Raw genomic sequence first — 19,443 nt, 5'->3', positions numbered from 1 at the left:
CGTCTCCACATTCGTGGGTCGCGCCGGATAAGGTGGGCTTTGGGCGGGTTGCTGCTGCAGCGGCGCTTCCTAGTGGTCAGGGCGCCATGGCGCTGCCCTGGCTGCAGCGCGTCGAGCTTGCGCTCTTTGCTGCCGCTTTCCTGTGCGGGGCCGTGGCGGCCGCGGCGCTGACTCGGACCCAGGTGCGGCTGCGGGGCGGGGTCAGGTAGGCGGGGGAGCTGGCCGGTCTTGACATGGCGAGGCCACTGTCGCTTTCCGACCGGGCTTGCTGCTGCTCGGAGCCGGTGGACCTGGTGAGGCACGGCTGGCGCCGGCCTGTACCTGAAATGCAGCGAGGCTAATCGCGCTTTGTGGCTTCTCCTGGCCAGGTCATACTTCGAAGTTGTCCCCTCGCCAAAGGGACGGGTCAGTAGCGTCTTAAAGCACTAGGTGGAGTCGGGTTTCGTGGCTCCTGCTGCACAGCCTTACTGTGGTTCTGAAACAGAAGTCGGTGCAGAACCTGCGTCCATCCGTTAAATCAGAAGCCATTTGTGCTGAGCTTTGTCGAGAAATAAAGCGTAGTGTAGTGGAGATGATCAAGCTGCCACATGATTGTAGCACAGTGTATTAAATGAGATGTAGAAAACGCTGACGTAAAGGTAGAAACCAATAATTTACATCGTTTACCCCAGCCAGGTAATCTGGTTAGTAAACATGGGTTCATTTAATGCCTATAAAGTAGGCACTAGTGTGCCTATTTTACACCATGAGAAAACCTCAGAGATCCGCCGGGCGCGGTGACTCACGCCTGTAATCCCAGCACTTTGGGAGGCCGAGGCAGGCGGATCACTTGAGGTCAGGAGTTCGAGACCAGCCTGGCCAACATGGCAAAACTCTGTCTCTACTAAAAATACAAAAATTAGCCGGGTGTGGTGGCTCATGCCTGTAATCCCAGCTACTTCGGAGGCTGAGGCAGGAGAATCGCTTGAACCTGGGAGGTGGAGGTTGCAGTGGGCCGAGATCGTGCCACTGCACTCCAGCCAGGGTGACGAGGGAAACTCCATCTCAAAAAAAAAAAACCACTGGCCGGGTACGGTGGCTCACGCCTGTAATCCCAGCACTTTGGGAGGCCGAAGCAGGCGGATCACGAGGTCAGGAGATCAAGACCATCCTGGCCAACACGGTGAAACCCCGTCTCTACTAAAAATACAAATTAGCTGGGCGTGGTGGCGGGTGCCTGTAGTCCCAGCTACTCAGGAGGCTGAGGCAGGAGAATGGTGTGAACCCAGGAGGCAGAGCGTGCAGTGAGCTGAGATGGCACCACTGCACTACAGCCTGGGCAACAGAGGGAGACTCCAGCTAAAAAAAAAAAAGCACCTCACAGATAGTTATTTGTTGAAGGATATACAAGGCCTGGGTTTACTGTAAGGTTTCTGCACAGAGACCAGAACTTCTGAGGCTTCTCTGAAGCTCATTGTATTCTATATTCATTGCCTATTTTCTGATCCTTCTGGCCACTGCAGGTTTGATTACCCAGCAGGCCCTCTTCATCAATATCCCTGTCCCAGAAATAGGAATTGATGGTGCACAAATAACTTCCTGGAATGCAGGACCATTCCTAGGTTATCACTAACACCCTACCAAGAGACTGTATCTAGAGGCATTAACCTGAAATCTAGGACTCAGCAGCTTCTCTCCACAGGGCTCCTTCAGTGGTAGATGTCCCCTGTATGGTGTGGCCACCCTGAATGGCTCCTCCCTGGCCTTATCCCGTCCCTCAGCACCATCCCTGTGCTACTTTGTAGCTGGGGCCTCTGGCCTCTTGGCCCTCTACTGCCTCCTGCTTCTGCTCTTCTGGATCTACAGCAGCTGCATCGAGGACTCCCACAGGTGACTGCCTAACCCTGAGGGCCAGGGGCTGAGGTAGGATGAGCCTCGCCTCCACCACAAGGCTTGTTCTCTTACTCTCAGAGGTGCTATAGGGCTGTGCATTGCACTGGCCATCTCAGCTATAGCCATCTTCCTGGTCTTGGTGTCTGCCTGTATCCTTCGATTTGGCACCAGGTCTCTCTGCAACTCCATCATCTCCTTGAACACTACAATTAGGTAATGGGAGAGGGAGGGAAGCCTGGCTGGGGCTGACTACCTTCCCTCTGCAGCGGGGTCCTATAATTTCCTTTTATCCCCATCAGTTGCTCTCAGCTCACAGGGCACTGGGCACAGGTGTGCCTCGGATATAAACTATCCTGCTTTCTCACAACTGTCTCTTTGACCTCACAGCTGTTCTGAAGCCCAGAAAATTCCATGGACACCCCCTGGAACTGCTCTGCAGTTTTACTCCAACCTACACAATGCTGAAGTGAGACCCAAGGATAGAAGGAAAGATTCACATAAGTATCTGTAGCTGTGTGGGTGCTCACCAGTGTATTGTGAGCTTGGCTCACCAGTGAGAGGAGCTGAAGGGATTGTCAGCTTAAAATTCAGCAGTTAAGAGTGGTGTGTGGGTGGGAAGGACTGGATTTGAAATGGTCCCACTCTTGACAATCCTGTCCCTGTCTCCCACAGACCTCTTCTTGGGTGAATTTGGTATTGTGGTGTGTGGTCTTGGTGCTCCAGGTCGTGCAGTGGAAGTCTGAAGCCACCCCATACCGGCCTCTGGAGAGGGGTGACCCTGAGTGGAGCTCTGAGACAGATGCTCTCGTTGGGTCACGCCTTTCCCATTCCTGAAGAATAACCAGAGTGCTTCCTGCAGCCGAAGACTCCATGCCCAAGTGCCTGTAATCCTCCCCCACAAGGCCCTGTTTATGTTGGGAGTCTTAGTTTTCCTTTCGGCGGGGGGTGGTGGGGGAACGTAATGACAGGCCCCCCCTCCACCTCTTCCTACAGCTGTTTTTGTACCAAAATATTATATTACTGTCTTCATCTTAGTAGTGAGTTTTTGATGTTAAAGTACAACTAGATAGGAGGAAGGAGTGAAGGCTAAGCAGACATGGATTGAAACTTAGAGGTACTGTCAGGCAGCTGCCCTAGGGATGACTGCTCCTTTATTTATTAATGAATCTTGACCACCTTGTGTGACCCTGGTTGTTACTCCATTCTAAGATTGGCGCTTTTTTTTTTTTTTTTTTTTGTAAATAGAGACAAGGTCTCGCTGTGTTGCCCAGCCTGGGCTCGAGCAGTGCTCCTGCCTCACTCTCCCGAAGTGCTGGGATTACAACAGGTGTGAACCAACACACCTGGCTCCCCAAGGTTCAGTTTTTATCCTCCTCTTGGAGAGGTGAGTGACTTGAGGTCATTTCTTCACAAGCTCCGGTAGGCACCCACAGTATTGTCAAAGAGTTTTGTGTTAGGGAAGTGTCCGGTTTTGTCCAAGAGGAAATAGAAGCGTCGGCCTTTGACTTTCAGAGGTAGCATGGCAGGGACTTCACCCCGGTGGGCCATGCAAGATACCTGCTTCAAAGGAACTGTGAAATGGGCCCCCAAGCCAAAGGGGGCATGAGTGGTGAGGGTCACCTGCTGCCCTCCAGCTCGAAGCACCACTGAGCGCACAGACCGGAGAGAGAAGAGAAGACCAGCACCGAGTACGACGGCTCCTGCAGGAAGGGCAGAGACTGGGGTGAGGGGTTTTTACTGGACATCTAAGTACTGACCTTTCCAGTGCCCTCTGAATAAGAAATTTGTGGGATGAAAGTAGTATTTACTGAGCGCTTTTTTTTTTTTTGAGACTGAGTCTCACTCTTGCCCAGGCTGGAGTGCAGTACTGAGCTCCTGTTATACCCAAGAACCCTGTTATTCATCCCAACAACCTTAATAGATGTCCGTTTCCATTTTAATGGGAAGATGAAGAGCTTTAAGGACCTTGCTCAAGGTGGCAGAGTGAAGGGCAGCCCTCAGCCTAGGCTATGACAGGGCACAGCGCTCGGAGACATCAGTGTTTCGCTTTTTTTTTTTTTTTTTTTGAGACGGGGGTCTCGCTCGGTCGCCCAGGCTGGAGTGCAGTGGCGTCATCTCGGCTCACTGCAACCTCCGCCTCGCAAGTTCAATTGATTCTCCTGCCTCAGCCTCCCGAGTAGCTGGGACTACAGGCGCTTGCCACCACGCCCAGCTAATTTTTTGTATTTTTAGTAGAGACAGGGTTTCACGGTGTTAGCCAGGATGGTCTGGATGTCCTGACCTACTGATCCGCCCGCCTCCGGCCTCCCAGCATGTGAGCCACCGCGCCCCGCCAGTGTTACGCATTTCTGTGGAGTAAAGCCCGCCCGCCACTCTTGGATAGGGAGTCCCTGACTCTCCCTGCCTGTATAGGGAAGGTCGTGTCCCGCCACCCCACGTTGTCATAGTGGGAAGCCAACCCACGTCTTACCGATGGCGCCGCAGCCGACGGCCAGACCGTAGCGCCAGAGCGCGGAGCGCAGGTCGAAGGGGCCACGATTTGGGACCTCCGCATCCAGAGGCTGCACCGGGACCGGGGGCCGGGACACGGCTGCCACAGCCATGGAGGCCCAGAAGACGCCCTGGCCCGCGCAGAACAGCCCGAGGATGGTGAAGAAGCGGCCTCGATCATGCTCAAAGAGCAACACATCCCGTTGCAGCGTCGCGCCTTGCAGGGGCCGGCAGGTGGGCAGGGGCCGCATCACGGCTAGCAGCCCCGCGGGCCATAGCCTCCAAGGCGCCGCCATTACCAGCCAACTTCCGGGGTGGGGCTTCCCGCCGCAGAGCCGCCTTCCGCCCTCCCTGGGCGCCCCCGCTAGAGGGCCCGCCCCCCTCGCTCAGGGCCGGGAGGAGACAACCAATCCAGCACGCAAAACACGAAATACATCACTGTTTTTATTAAAAAGTAAGGAGGTCCTGGGGTTAAGTACACAAAGCACCTAAGTCCTTCGGGTAGTTTAGTGTCAGTTCTACAAAGTAAGCTTTGGCTTCCTGGCACCAGTGAGGCTCAATCTTCTGAAGTCTTCCAGAAGGCAGGCGAGGAGAGGGATCAGGCAGCCCTCCCTCCCTGGGTCACAGTCACGGGGCGGCCTCGGGCCAGACAGGAGGAGATGACAGACGACAACCAGACGGTAATATCCAAGGACTATTTACAGGGGGGCTGCTTCTGAGGCATGACTACGATCACTTCATGAATGCCACTTCGGGGATCTCGCCCTTGGCCTGGAGAAAAATGAAGGTCAGTAGAGGCAGGCCTACCCTCCCCACTCAGCAACCCCAGCTAACCTGACCTCCTGGAGGCCCAGAGATCCTAGTCTTTTTGCCACTGTATTTCCAGACCTTACCTTGAGATGAGTGAAGGCCTGGGCAGATCTGGTGTAGTCCCAGTTGTTGTCCTGAAGGCACCTGGAGTGGAAGAACAGGCAGCTCTGTAAGAACTCTGACCCCTAAATCCCACTTGAAAGTCCACTCCATAAAAGCACGCAAGTTTGCCAACAAATATGTACATTCTTATACATCCTTGCACTATTTATACAAATGAGAAATTAGTAAAAGTCCAAATGTTCTACCAATGGCTTCTCAAAGCTAAGGAATATGAAATAGCTGTCAAGAAGCCCAAGATAGTTTTTACAGTGGTAGGGAAAGATGTTCATAGTATAAATGAAGAAACTAAGTTGCAGAACAGTATATGAAAAGGAATTTCCATTTTACCTTTAAAGTTTTTTATGGTAATTTATGCACAGGCAAATTTTTTATAGACTATCAGGTTTGTATTTTTCTGTTTTTTTTTTTTTTTTTTTTTTTTGAGACCGAGTCTTGCTCTGTCACCAGGCTGGAGTGCAGTGGCGTGATCTTGGCTCACTGCAACCTCCGCCTCCCAGGTTCAAGCAATTCTCCTGCCTCAGCCTCCCAAGTAGTTGGGACTACAGGCGTGGACCGCCAAGCCCCGCTAAGTTTTGTACTTTTAGTAGAGATGAGATTTCACCATGTTGTCCAGGATGGTCTTGATCTCTTGACCTCGTGATCTGGCCGCCTCAGCCTCTCAAAGTGCTGGGATTACAGGTGTGAGCCACTTTGCCCGGCCAACTATTAGGTTTTTTTAAGCAGCCAAAAGTTTTGTCTTTTAAAATTTCAAGAGCCCAGGCACGGTAACTCACACCTATAACTGCAACACTTTGGGAGGCCTAGGTGGGCAACATGGCGAAACCCCATCTCTGCAAAGAAATATAAAAAAATTAGCCGGGTGCTGTGGCCTATGCCTGTAGTCCCAGCTACTCAGTGGCTGAGGTGGGAGAATCACCTGAGCCCTAGCAGTTGAGGCTGCAGTGAACTGTGATCACACCACTGTACTTCAGTCTGGGCATCAGAGTGAGACCCTGTCTCAAAACAAACAAGCAAGCAAATAAAAATTTGGCTGGGTGCAGTGCCTCACACCTGTGATCCCAGCATTTTGGGAGGCCGAGGTAGGCAGATCACAAGGTTAGGAGTTCGAGACCAGCCTGGCCAACATGGTGAAACCCCGTCTCTACTAAAAAAAAAAAAAAAAAAAATACAAAAATTAGCCAGGCATGGTGGCGTGCGCCTGTAATCCTAGCTACTCGGGAGGCTGAGATGGAAGAATTGCTTGAACCCGGGAGGCAGAAGTTACAATGAGCCAAGATCGCACCACTGCACTCCAGCCTGGGCAACAGAGCAAGACTCCACCTCAAAAAAAAATAAATAAATAAAATAAATAAAAGGTGGCACATGGCTATAGGCCCAGCTACTCTGGAGGCTGAGGTGGGAGGATAGCTTGTGCCCAGGAGTTAGAGGCTACAGTGAGTTATGATCACCACTACACTCCAGCCTGGATGACAGAGCAAGAACTTGCCTCTAAAAAAAAAAACTGTCAGGAGCTCTCATTATTTACTACTAGCCCTACTTCAATTCACCCCCATCCTACACATGCCCAGCACTCACTTCTGGGACCACTCGAGGTTCATGCCAGACTGGGTAGAGAATGCTTGCAACATTTCCTGCTGCTCTGGAGAGAGGGTGGGCACTGGGCTGGAGGAAGGCGTGGGTGCAGGCATAGCGAAGGCTCTTTGGATCTCGTCAGAACTGGCATTCCGCACAAATAGCTCGTCGTTTACAATACATAGCCTTGAGGACAAAGAGCACTTAAAAAGTTAGACAGATAGATAACGTCATCCTCCCAACATCGTTCCTATTCTCTGATTCTTTCAATATCCACAAGGTCCCCCTCCCACTCTTAGCTATTGTCACCTTTTATCATTTATCCCCTCCCATGGAATCAATATTTGGAAGGATTATCTACCACCAAACACACTAGAGTTCTCCCAACCCATGGACTTTAGCTTTTTTTTAATTCATCCTCACAACAAACTTAGGAAGTGAATATTGTTACATGAATTTTCAGATGAGGCAGCAGCCTACTTGCTAGAAGTGGTGGAGCCAGGATGAAAACCCAGACGGTACAATTCCAGAGCCAAGCTATTAACTGGCTCTTACCTACTATGTTAGCTTTCTCTGATTTCCTGTTGCCTTTCTGAAATCACCCCAAAGACTGACTCTACCCTCCAGTTACCACGCTGTTGGCCATGGATTAGGACTGGTATCCAATGTGAAAAGCAGAATACTTACCCTGAATTGCTAGCAGGAACAGCAATGAACGTCCGGGTGAAGGCTCGCAAAGAATCCCGGGACTTTCCGTCCACTGCAATGAGAACAGCAACGACACCTTAGGGTCAACTAGTGCTTTATGTTTACAAACAGCTTCTTGAATCATGGTCTTCGTTGATACAAAGAATCCTAGCAGGTCAGAGAGGGATGATTAAATATATAAGGGTGTAAGGGAAGCAGAGGTGGGGTGAAGGGTCAGGTCAGAAAGGACAATAGTAATAACTACGGCTGGGCACGGTGTCTCATGCATATAATCCCAGCACTTTGGGAGGCTGAGGTGGGCAGATCACGAGGTCAAGAGATCGAGACCATCCTGTCCAACGTGGCGAAACCCCTTCTCTACTAAAAATACAAAAATTAGCTGGGCGTGGTGGTGCGCACCTGTAGTCCCAGCTACTCGGGAGGCTGGGGCAGGAGAACCACTTGAACCCAGGAGGCGGAGGTTGCAGTGAGCCAAGATTGTGCCACTGCACTCCAGCCTGGTGACAGAGTGTAACTCTGTCTCAAAAAAAAGTAATAACTACTAATCCACTGATAGCATCTGTATGCCAGGCCCCAGGCCAAGCACTTTGTAAGTCACTTCAGTTTACTTCCTACAGCACCACTATGAGATGGCTATTACTTACGCCATCTTACAAATAATGAATCTGTCTTGGAGGTAATGTTACTTGTCCACAGCCCCGCACAACCAAAACTAGGATGGAAACTAAGAACTGCCTGACTCCAAAGTCCTCCTAATCCCCAGGCTTTTCCCATATCCAGACAGGACAGGTGGAGAGGTAGGCCAAGCTAAGATGGCTTGGGGTCAGAATGGGAGAAGGAGCTCAAAAAGAAAATGGGAGAGAAAGTAGCTGGGAAGCTAAGAGTGCTGAGGAAAATTCCAGCTGGGGGTGGGACCATGCTACAAACTCAGGACTCTAAAGATTCTTACCTTCCTTGAAGACTCCATTGACAGAAAAACACAGCAGTGTGCTCTGAAAGAGAAGCAGCATCAGGTACAATGTACACTTCTCAGGGCCTGAGTGCCCCCCCTTGCCTATTAAATGCCACCCCCACCCCAATTCTAGACTTCTGTCAGGCACAAGCAGGAGCTTACTGTCTGGGCGCTTATGTCTACCACAAAGGAATTGACGTCGTGCTGGGTTTTGGGCAACTCATTGAGGAAGGCAACAACATTGAGACGCGTGTGCTTCAGCAGCCGGAACCGCAAGGCTGTGGGTAGAGGAAAAAGCTCAGTGGTGCTGCCACACACTCCTGAGTTCTATGACTGATTCCTTCCCATGCCCTTTTCCCATCATATTTTGTTCATATCACACACTTACTAGGGTCTTTAAGCTTCTTCACATTTCTGCTATCCTTGAAATACTCGGCCAAGCTGCTTCTGGGGAAATAAAAGGAATGGACATGGTGTTCAGAGCAGTGCTGCCAGCAGGTGCTGCCCTGTATCTGCTGGGAAACCCAGTGGTCCCGGGCAGATTCTGGGATGTGATACTAACCGGGCAGGGTTCTGAGGAATGAAAGGAATGCTCAGGGAACAGCAGGCCCCATCATGGTAGGCATCCAGGAGCCCTTGCCGGTCTCCAGAGTCGTAAATTGCATAGTACCTATGGGAAAAACAAAAGAGAAAGTATGGGCTCTGTGGTCTACAGCCATAAAAGGACCCAGTAGCTCCCAAGAGTGAGTTGTGGCCGGGCATGGAAGCTCATGCCTGTAATCCCAGCACTTTGGGAGGCTGAGGTGGGTGAATAGCTTGAGCCCAGGAGTTCGAGACCAGCCTGGGCAACATGGCGAAACCCTGTCTCTACTAAAAATACAAAAAAAATGGCTGGGTGTGGTGGCTCACGCCTCTAATCCCAACACTTTGGGAGGAAGAGGCAGGTGGATCATGAGGTCAGGAGTTGGAGACCAGCCTGGCCAACATAGTGAAACCCCATCTCTATGAAAAATACAAAAATTAGCCAGGTGCGGTGGCACACACCTGTAGTCCCAGCTACTGGGGACGCTGAGGCAGGAGAATTACTTGAACCCTGGGAGGCAGAGGTTGCAGTAAGCCAAGATCACACCATTGCACTCCAGCCTGGGTGACAGAGTGAGACACTGTCCCAAAAAACAAAACAAAACAAAACAAAACAAAAGATTGATGTGTGCCTGGGTCTGCCCACCATTCCCCCTCAACCTCGGGGTGGGGAGGGGGGACTCTGGGATACTTACTGTTGCAGGAAGTGCAAGACCAGACTCTTCAAGTTTTCTGTTCCAAAATAGCTTCCCTGAAATGAAACAGGTATTACGAACATGGAAGCAGTATTCTCCCCACACACAAGTTCTTACTCTATCCATGCTTCCTACCTTGCAGGGCGGTAACGTCGTGGGGGCTTCAACATCAAAGGCAATTGGTGGGGGTAGCTCATGGCCATCCTGTGGAAAGGAAGTAAAAGTTGACAGTGTAGACTGGGCACAGTGGCTCACACCTGTGATCCCAGAACTTTGGGAGGCCGAGGCAGGCAGATGGCTTGAGCCCAGGAGTTTGAGACCAGCCTGGCTGGACAACATGGCAAAACCCATCTCTACCAAAAAAAATACAAAAATTAGCTGGGCGTGGTGGTGCGTGCCTGCAGTCCCAGCTACTTGGGAGGCTGAAGTGGGGGGATCACTTGAGCCTGGCAGGCGAAGGTTGCAGTAAGCTATGATTGCGCCACTGCACTCCAGCCTGGATGACAGAGCCAGACCCTGTCTCAAAAAACAAAACCAACAAAAAAGAAAGTTGACAGTTTAAACCAGAGAGAAAAAGGCTGGATGCATAAGTAGACTGAAGAACTAAGAGAGAAGGGTCAGAAGTAAAGTGTAAAAGCATCATGAAAAGTATCCAGGAATCCAAGCTGGGCGCAGTGGCTCACGCCTATAATCCCAGCACATTGGGAGGCCAAGGTGGATGGATTAGTTGAGGTCAGGAGTTCAAGACCATCCTGGCCAACATGGTGAAACCCCCATCTCTACTAAAAATACACAAAGAAATTAGCCGGGCGTTGTGGCACACGCCTGTAATCCCAGCTATTCGGGAGACTGAGGCAGGAGAATCGCTTGAACCCAGGAGGCAGAGGTTGCAGTGAGTCAAGATTGCACCATTGCACTCTGGGTAACAGAGCAAGACTCCATCCAAAAAAAAAAAAAAAAAAAAAAAAAAGGGCCTGGCGCAAGTGGCTCAGGCCTGTAATCTCAGCACTTTGGGAGGCCGAGGTGGGTGGATCACCTGAGGTCAGGAATTCGAGGCCAGCCTGGCCAACATGGTGAAACCCTGTCTCTACTAAAAATACAAAAATTAGCCAGGTGTGGTAGCACATGCCTGTAATCCCAGCTACTTGGGCTCAGGAGGCTGAGGCAGGAGAATTGCTTGAACCTGGGAGGCAGAGGTTGCGGTGAGCTGAAATCATGCTGTTGCACTCCAGCCTGGGCGACAAGAGTGAAACTCCGTCTCAAATAAAAAAAAAAAAAAGAAAAAGAAAAAGAAAACTATCCAGGAATCCTTGTGAGTGAGAGATACTGTGCTTGTTAGAATGAAAAAATTATGGACTTACCAGGCGTAGTAACTTGGGAAATCGTTCGCGAATGGCGCTGTCAAGAACGGGACAGAAGTGAGTGATGCTTCAGAGCCACCGTGCCTCCTGGGCTGCTCTAGGAGCAAATATACCAAACCCGAGGGACAGCCCATCCCATCCTGCTCATCCCTCCACTCCCTCCCAGCCTGTGCTCAGGGAAAAATGGCCCCCACTCCCCACCTGACCCGGGGCACCCAGACATGTACTGCCTTGAAGGTTGTCTCTTTTCTCTCTGCCTGACCCTGAGTGTCAAGGAGCAGTACTCCAAGCCCAGGCTTTAAGCCCAGGACCTCTTTCCCCTCCCTGCCCCCCTTACCTTCCACCTACTCACCTGTGCAGCCCCGGGAGGAGGGAATGGGGTGGGAGCCCAGGGGCTCCGCTGCCTCACCAGGTATCCATCAGTTCTGCCAGGTCTGGCCTTGGCCAAGACCCAAACACACCACAGGGATGGCACAGGATGTTGGGGCAGGGAGATGAGCAGGTGGGGCTCAGGAAGAGGAGAGGCAAAGGAATAAGAAAGGAAAGGAAAAGGAGGAAAAAGAGAAAAAGGCAAGATGGGGCAGGGGCAAGGGAGAGATGGGGAGGTATAGGAGACAGAGATAAAAAGGAAAGAGAAAGCAGAGAAAAAGGGAAAGAACTACAGGCAAAAAAGCATCTAGAAAAATGAGGGAGAAAAGGGAGAAAGACACCCTGACACAGCCCTTTCTTTCAGCTGCCCCATCCCTGTGGTCCAAGGTAGAAACAAGAAACAAATCCTCGCTGTGGTGAGTGGGCACTTGCTGCTGGCCAGGTCTCTGTCTGCTACCTGGGTCCCGATCTGAGCTGGGCGTGGGAAGCAAAGCAGCCATGGGGGCAGGAGACTCCCTCATAAGGTGTGAGGGTTCAGGCCCCTGCAGGATTGTGGGGGTGAGGGTCCATGCCCCACCTCTGTTGCCCCCAAGTTCTCTCCTGATGGCCCCTCTGCGACTGTGCCTGTCTTAGGTTGTTCCTTCCCTGAGGAATCTTACCCGTCTCTGGCTAACCAGCCATCCACCGGGGCCAAACAGGGTGATGTGCAGTGTGTGAGTGAGGGAGAGGCAGCGCCCCCTAGAGGGTCAGTTCTCTGTCTCCTTGGTAGCCTATGCCCCCGTGGCCTCCACGCCCAGCACCTGCCTTGGGATTCCCTCGCCTTCTGGCGGGGCCCCAGCTCTGGTCACATCTTGGGGAACCCAGGTTTCTTCTTCAAGGAGAGCCCAGCTCATAGCACTGGGCAAGAGAGACAGATTGCATGCCACCAGCCCCTAGGAGGCCTCAACCTCAGCATGCACAGCAACAGCCCTGGGCAAGTGGATCCTGAGCAAACAGTCCCTCTTGGCGCAAGGGCAAGAGGGGCCATCACAGTACAAAGGAGGGAAGGCCCATCTCAGTAGGAAGTCCCAGGTGGGGAGGGCTTCCTCAACCTATGGACACCAGGCTCTTGGCACAAGGCAACCCCATCTATAGGGTACGTACAAGATACCCTCTGGTTACAGTAGAAAGGGGAGATGCCTTTCCTGGAACAACAGGGTAGGGAGATTCTAGAAAAGGTTGTGTTCAGGAAGAAAGAGAAAGGCCACAGATCCAGCAAACAGACAGTCAGGTCAGAAGAGAAGAGAGAAGATCTCAGGACAAAGCTGGAAGACATAGACAGACCAAAGTGGGGAGCACGCGATCCTCCCAAAGGACAGGTGGTTCCAGCTCAGGGCTGCACATCTCCGCAGACGGGCCCTGGTCAGGATGCATTAGCTCAGCCTCCCAGGGGGTGAAGGTCCCCAGGAGGGGAGACACAGGCTACAACTGACCTGATGTAGGTGGACTGGTCTCGGAAGGTGTCACAAAGGGAGTTTCCATCGAGCCAGAGCTCTTCTAGCTTCAGCCCCTTTATCTTGTCCAATTCCCGCTCAGACTTCAACTGCAAAGGGTGGAAGGAAAAAAGGGAGGAGACCCTGGTGAAGACAGCCAGCTGGCTCCCCATACTCCCAGTCCCTACACTTAGCTCTGAGATCTTTTTTAATCTTTTAAAAATTTTTTTCTTTTTTTTTGGGGGGGACAGGGTCTCACTCTGTCACCCAAGTTCAGTGCCGTGGCATGATCATAGTTCACTGCAGCCTCAAACTCCTGGACTCAAGAGATCCTCCCACCTCAGACTCCTGGGTAGCTAGGACTATAGGCATGTAACATCATGCTCGACTAATTTATTTTTTAAATTAAAAAAAATTTTTTGAAACAGGTTGCTTAGGCTAGAATGCAACGGCACAATCATAACTCACTGCAGCCTTGAACTCCTGGGCTCAAGCAATCCTCCCACCTCAGCCCCCGGAGCAGCTTGGACTAGAGGCGTGCAAACTCCTAGCCTTAAGTGATCCTCCTGCCTTGGACCCCCAAAGTGTTAGGATTACAGTCGCAAACCAGCACATCTGGCCTGAGTTCTCTCTCTTGCCTCTTGCCATCACCGGACAAACTCTCTACACCCTCTACCCACCCCTTCAAAAATATAGCTGAGCTATCAATTCTCACTTCATTTCCAGAAAGGTTTAGGATCTTCAGGTTGGGCACCTTCTGAACAATGCTAGACATGTCATCCAGCCTGTATAGCCTGTTGTTGCTCAAGTTCAAGGACAATAGCTGTAAGGAGAAAAGAGTTTAGAAGAAGCACCACCACCACCAAGTGGATCAGAGACAAATCTGCCCTCCAGCCACTTCCCATCTAACGCACCCTGCTTCCTCATGCCTAATACTGGGCCAAAGGCTTTACCTCAGGGATGTTCTCTTCAATGATCCTCAGGGTAGCTGCCATACAGCTTCTGCGATTCAGGACAACGTCAATGTTCTGGGACACCAAATCTTCAGGAAGCAGAAGGGAAGGAAAGGGAAGACTGAGAGGGTTTGCCCATGCCAGCATTAGCAGTAAAACATCCTCAAACTTTCCCTCCCTGACAGATCCCACCTTGTCACCACCTATCTGAGAACTACTGCTGTCAACCATACCTGGGTCTGAACGGAGGCCCTTGAGGTCAAGGGCTTGTTGGGAGCCATCATATCGTTTGCTCATGATCAGCTACAGAGGAAAAAGAAGGGTTTAGTGGTCACTGGGTTTGTGTGTGTGGGGTGAGGGTGTGAGAAGTGGTAAGACTGGGTTGGAAACATCTAATTTGAGCCTGCCTCACCTTTAGCTGTTCTACTTGTTCTGGCTTCAGTTCATTCAGTATAGTGTGGGGTGGAGCAGAAGGGTTGATGATGATAGATATCTGGAGAGAAGACACAAAGGGCAGAGAAAACTCTAGGGAAGCCTAAGCCGCAAGACCAAGACCCAGTCCCTGCTCTGAACACCAACCTCCACCTCCAGCCAAGCCAGGCCCTTTAAACATACCCTTCGGTTCTCCCGATCCAAAATCTTATAGTTGACAGCCTTCAATGCAGAGGCAGTACTGGCGTCTTCAACGAAGAACTGGGCCCGTGTATTCTCATAGTGAAACTGCAAGAGGAAACAGAAGCATTACACTGGGAGTCCAGAGCCCTTGGGGAGGGGCATTACACTGGGAGTCCAGCTTGCCCCTTCGCCATCCCTGGTGCCTGGCCAGCCAGCCACTCAGGCCTTCTCTTACCTCAATAGGGGTGAAGGGCACACTGCACTTGCTCTGAATCATGCTCAGGAGCCATGCCTTGTCATACTTTCTGCCATAAGGAATCTAGAAATGAGAGAAAGAGAAAAGAAGGGAATGATAAGGCTGAATAGCAGACCCAATACGATGCCTTTTATACCTTCTACCAAACTTTAAAAGACTATCTAAAGAAAGGACCAGTACTAGGTTTTCTACTTGAGATACACATAGATTCTTTAACTAACTCCATTCTGTCTACTTACACTTCCTATTTTTTCCTAGTAACAGGGCCTCACTCTGTCACTCAGGCTGGAGTGCAGTGGTGCGATCATAGCTCACTGCAGCCTTCATCTCCTAGGCTCAAGCGATCCTCCTGTCTCAGCTTTCTGGAGTAGCTAGGACTACAGGCATGTACTACCATGCCCGGCTAATTTTAAAATTTTCTGTAGAGAAGGGGTCTTGCTGTATTTCCCAGACTGGTCTTGAACTCCCAGCCTCAAGTGATCCTCCACCTCGGCCTCTCAAAGTGCTGGGATTACAGGCATGAGCCACTGTACCCAGCCCATTTACACTTATAATCCCTCAAAAAAAAAATCAATTTTATTTATTCTAAAGGTTCCAAGATATTATTTATACCTTGCCTGCCCCTCAGAGAACTCCAGGGACTCCAAGCCCCACACTCAGCCTGAGCCAAATGAAGACATCCAGAGGAATTACTCCCTCCCCCAACCACAATTTTCATATTTCTCTTCCACCCCTTCTCTGAACCTGCTCTAAGGTGTTGGAAGATACTGATTCCTAGGAGAAAAGATAGATACTTGACTGTGGAGTAATCAGCTGACAAGAATAATTTTTGGGCCGGGTGCAGTGGCTCATGCCTATAATCCCAGCACTCTGGGGGGCCAAGGCGGGAAGATCATGAGGTCAGGAGTTCGAGACCAGCCTGGCCAATACAGTGAAACCCCGTCTCTACTAAAAATACAAAAATTAGCTGGGCGTGGTGGTGGGTGTCTGTAGTCCCAGCTACTCGGGAGGCTGAGGCAGAAGAATAGCTTGAACCCGGGAGGCGGAGGTTGCAGTGAGCCGAGATCACGCCACTGTACTCCAGCCTGGGTGACAGAGCAAGACTCCATTTAAAAAAAAAAAAAAAAAAGAATAATTTTTGTGGAATAAAATTAAACATCTCCACTCTCAGCGTGACCTCCTATCTCTACTGTACCATCTACTTTCTCAAAATACTCACTGTAATCTTGAACCAGTTCTTTGAGGTCCCATCCTGGCTGGTGCCAGCCCCTCCTCTCTCTGGAGGAGCTCTGTCTCTCCGCACAGTAACATGAATGCGATCTCGATCATGCCAAGCATCACCCCGACGGTTAGGTCGGGTGGTATAGGGGTTGCTGTGGGTAAGCAGAGAATAAAATGAGCATAAATGCTAGGAAAGTCTTCTCAAAGACCTTCCTGCACTGTTAGTGAGACTACAACTAAGATTGCAACAGGTGGGAAAGGAAATGACATGGACAGTAAAAGGGCCATATAATCTCATGAGCCACTAAATTCAAACCAGACCAACTGGTCACTCACTATCGTACTCGGGGACCATCCTGAGCGTCACTCATTGCCACATCTCCATCATCTTCCTCAAGGCGGGAAGACCGAATACCAGAACCGCCTCTTCCAGACCTACGGTTTCCTTCACCATATTTCCACCGGAAGGGACCCCGGCCTTTCTTCTTTCTTTGAGGGAAATTAACGCGTTCATCATCGTGTTCTAGAGTTAGAAACAGGAACACAGATTAGAAGTAAGTAACTGGTCCGGCTTGGTGTGGCAATCATAATTTCTAGTACGCTGAATGAACTATTGGAAGAGATACATACTAACTACAGAGGCCATCTCCATGCAAACTCCGCTGCCTATCCACAGGAAAGAACCCTCTCTGTGGGAGGGCAGCATCAGGGAAAAGTTACTGGAAAACTGTGTAGGGCTTTTGAAAAACGAAGTAGAAACTGGAATTAGAGAGAAGCAGGATGTAGAAACGTGAGACCCAAAAGTGTAAATGAACACAAATCAGACCTCTGAAAGCCACCTGAAATCTGCCACTCAGTACTTTGTCTATACAGTACAGATGCCAGTTACAAATATGACCAGTCTAAGGATCCTCTAAAAATTCTCCTTGTTCTCAAATTGCCACTTTCAAGTTTTGTGAGGAGCTCTTCGTTTCCATGGCCAGAAATGTCCTTTAACTCAGGAGACAAATTCTAGACTCAGGCTCTAGTGGCAGTGCCAGGCTAGGGTGCTTAACCAGGGAACCTGGAATGCTCTCCAGGAAGATGACCTTCTGATTCATGCTGTGTAGGACTGGCGTCTTAAAAAAGGTCCCTAACTCCCAAAAGAGGTCTGCCTAATACCGAGCACTCTGTAAACAATGAATCTCAACAAATGACCCTAGGGAAAAAGAACATAGAAGACGCAGCTAACATTCACTGAGAACTTTCTCCAGTGCCGGCCACTATGCTTCAGGCACTTGATAGGAGGAATGATCTCATTTCCCCTCCCCACACACACTCTTAAGAAATACTGTTGTTATTCCACATTAAGGGGGTGGAAAACGAGAGTTTTAAATTCACGGTTTCAACCTCCACCACGCACTCCTAACTACTACAGAGAACTAACACCCAGTGTAGTGTTCAGACTAGAATATCCACTTGATGTGTAAGTCTCGAATATTAAGCCAAAGCCCAGGCCCGAGGGTTCAAGACCGACTGGACGCAGTAAAAAATAGGGCACCAGGGCAGCCGACGAGCAGGGCACTAACTCACATTAAAGGAAGAGTCAGGCCGCCAAACCGAACTGACAGGCATCAACCACCCACAAAGTTCAAAGGAATCCCGTCACCCTACCCCCGAGCCATCCGCTCCGAGCCGCAGGTCCCCCAACACCAGGATTCCAGCAGGAATCCAGGAGTCAACAACTCGGGTGTCCACCTCGAGTGCCCGGCCCCCGCGCGCCGCTCCCCGCGGACGCCGGGCCCCTAGCGGCCTCACGCCCCGGGGGCTGAGGCCTAGGCCGGCGCCGCCCACCCGCGCCCCAGATAGCCGGTTCCCGACCCGAAGACCAGCACTTACCGCTGTACGACTTCCCCTCGTCCGCCATGCCACAGCGAAGAGCAAGAGATGGCTCAGGCACTGGCCGCTACGCCGGCAAACGACCGAACTCCCAAGCGCTCAGGAGCGAAGTGCCCCTACGCCGGGCGCCACCGCATTTATATACAGCAAAGCACGTCGCGCGTCGCTGACGTCCCAGGCTGTGGGCGGTGCCGCCGCCCGGAGACAGCACCACCCCCCTGCGCATGCGCACACTTAAGGCCGTCGCGCGAGGGGCGGTGCCTGGCCCTCCACGCCCCGCCCAAGGCCTGAGCTTACGGAACCCGGGCTGGCAGCCAGCATGTCCCCGCACCTTTTCATCTGTCCGCTGACGCTGCCCTGGCAGCTTCAGAGTTAGTGCTAGAGCAGAGTGCTGCCGCTGCAGCCCAGAACTCAGCGAGGAAGGGGGCCGCACAAAGGGCTTCAGAGGAATGGAGACCGCGCCTCCAGGTGGGAGTGATGGCTCAGACCCTTACCGGAATCTAGCCAGTGTTTCAGCTCGGCTCCTTGTCTATGCCTCGCTTTCTTCGCCTATAAGATGGATTAACAAATCACGAAGTTGAGAATTAGAATGTGAGCTCGAACGCTGACTAATTAATGGCTTTTTTTCCTCGAGGGCTTGACTCGGCAGGTACTATGCCTGGCACATACTAAAAACTCAACATATATTTGTGAAATAAATTTCTGTTTTATGAATTTCCCCCACCCCGCCCTGAGTTGCTGAGTCAAATGAGACGACATCTGTCAGGGGTTAGGCGAGCATTGTCTTCACAGACCTTCCATCAATGGCGTCCCCTACTAGAAACCCATCGTGTCAACGGGGCAGACAGTGAAGCTCACCAGCAGTGGCAACTTGCTGGAGATGCCAAGGAGGAGGACATTTTAAAATATCAGGGCATTGGGCTCTCCTAGACCCCCAAAAGCACCACCACCAGCCCCTGATTGATTGTTGTCTCTATAGCTTCAACTTCCTTTGGAATGTATGAGACGGGCACTCGAGTGACCTCAGAATGTGGTTGTGAGTCTCGGTCAGGAAGAACAAAGCACATTAATCTCCCTGGACGGTGGGTATTCTGGGCAGGTGTCTCCTCCATTCTCTGTGACTGGCTTTGATTTGGTGAAGTGCTTGGAGGGAATCAAAAGCCTCAACTGGAGTTGGGAACAAATTCTTCACCTTCCATTCCTGGCAGCAGGCAGAGCTTCCGCCTCGCTTAGCTCAAGGAAGAATTACGGCCAAATAGTTGGAGGATACAGATGAAACAGGTCCAAACACTGCTTGAGATAGTTCTGGAAGTTGCCACCAATCAGGGACCCCCTCTGGGATCCTGCTCCCCTGTGTGAAAGGAAGTTTCCACGCTAATGAAGTGTTGCAACACTTGGTTCTCCCCTGCCTAGAGGCAGCTGTGTGTCAGAGCCCAAAACAGCCTGCGTCAGCAGTGATACCTGGCAGAGCCATTAGCCCAACCCTTTCAGTTCTGGTACTGGGCAGTGGGCTC

General features: G+C 51.1%; 3 protein-coding genes across 6 annotated transcripts; 1 reads left to right on the top strand and 2 right to left on the bottom strand.

Annotated features, from left to right (window-relative positions):
* Nucleotides 1-13: 13 nt before the first annotated feature.
* TMEM179B (transmembrane protein 179B) lies at nt 14-2,906 on the top strand. Of its 3 annotated transcripts, none has more exons than XM_002821641.6 (5): nt 14-182; nt 1,682-1,869; nt 1,951-2,085; nt 2,260-2,338; nt 2,545-2,906. In XM_002821641.6, exons 1-5 carry the CDS (start codon nt 87-89, stop codon nt 2,704-2,706), a joined length of 660 nt encoding a protein of 219 aa, XP_002821687.1. In that variant the 5' UTR covers nt 14-86; the 3' UTR covers nt 2,707-2,906. The 3 variants fall into 3 exon arrangements, with proteins under 3 accessions (XP_002821687.1, XP_054380189.1, XP_063584176.1); XM_054524214.2 differs by having other exon boundaries at nt 39-182; nt 2,260-2,358; XM_063728106.1 differs by lacking the exon at nt 1,951-2,085 and having other exon boundaries at nt 39-182.
* An 81-nt stretch (nt 2,907-2,987) lies between these two features.
* TMEM223 (transmembrane protein 223) lies at nt 2,988-4,694 on the bottom strand. The gene is made up of 2 exons (XM_002821640.5): nt 4,343-4,694; nt 2,988-3,572 (listed from the first exon to the last, which is right to left on the bottom strand). The coding sequence occupies exons 1-2, from the start codon at nt 4,656-4,658 to the stop codon at nt 3,280-3,282; spliced, it is 609 nt and encodes a 202-aa protein (XP_002821686.2). The 5' UTR covers nt 4,659-4,694; the 3' UTR covers nt 2,988-3,279.
* Nucleotides 4,695-4,794: 100 nt separating this feature from the next.
* Nucleotides 4,795-18,062, bottom strand: NXF1 (nuclear RNA export factor 1). 2 transcript variants are annotated; one of them, XM_024255103.3, is made up of 21 exons: nt 17,930-18,062; nt 16,388-16,574; nt 16,050-16,203; nt 14,810-14,893; nt 14,575-14,679; nt 14,372-14,452; nt 14,193-14,262; nt 13,960-14,048; nt 13,722-13,829; nt 13,007-13,116; nt 11,166-11,202; nt 9,940-10,008; nt 9,805-9,860; nt 9,090-9,197; nt 8,916-8,974; nt 8,690-8,805; nt 8,525-8,567; nt 7,555-7,627; nt 6,871-7,053; nt 5,256-5,316; nt 4,795-5,133 (listed from the first exon to the last, which is right to left on the bottom strand). In XM_024255103.3, the coding sequence occupies exons 1-21, from the start codon at nt 17,955-17,957 to the stop codon at nt 5,095-5,097; spliced, it is 1,860 nt and encodes a 619-aa protein (XP_024110871.2). In that variant the 5' UTR covers nt 17,958-18,062; the 3' UTR covers nt 4,795-5,094. The 2 variants fall into 2 exon arrangements, with proteins under 2 accessions (XP_024110871.2, XP_024110870.2); XM_024255102.3 differs by lacking the exon at nt 17,930-18,062 and adding an exon at nt 16,682-17,814.
* Nucleotides 18,063-19,443: the final 1,381 nt, after the last annotated feature.

Source organism: Pongo abelii, chromosome 9, assembly GCF_028885655.2.
Source record: "Pongo abelii isolate AG06213 chromosome 9, NHGRI_mPonAbe1-v2.0_pri, whole genome shotgun sequence".
In the NCBI taxonomy this organism is placed as follows: domain Eukaryota; kingdom Metazoa; phylum Chordata; class Mammalia; order Primates; family Hominidae; genus Pongo; species Pongo abelii.
Note: the sequence above shows the minus strand (reverse complement) of the source record. Positions and strands in the feature narration are given on the sequence as shown.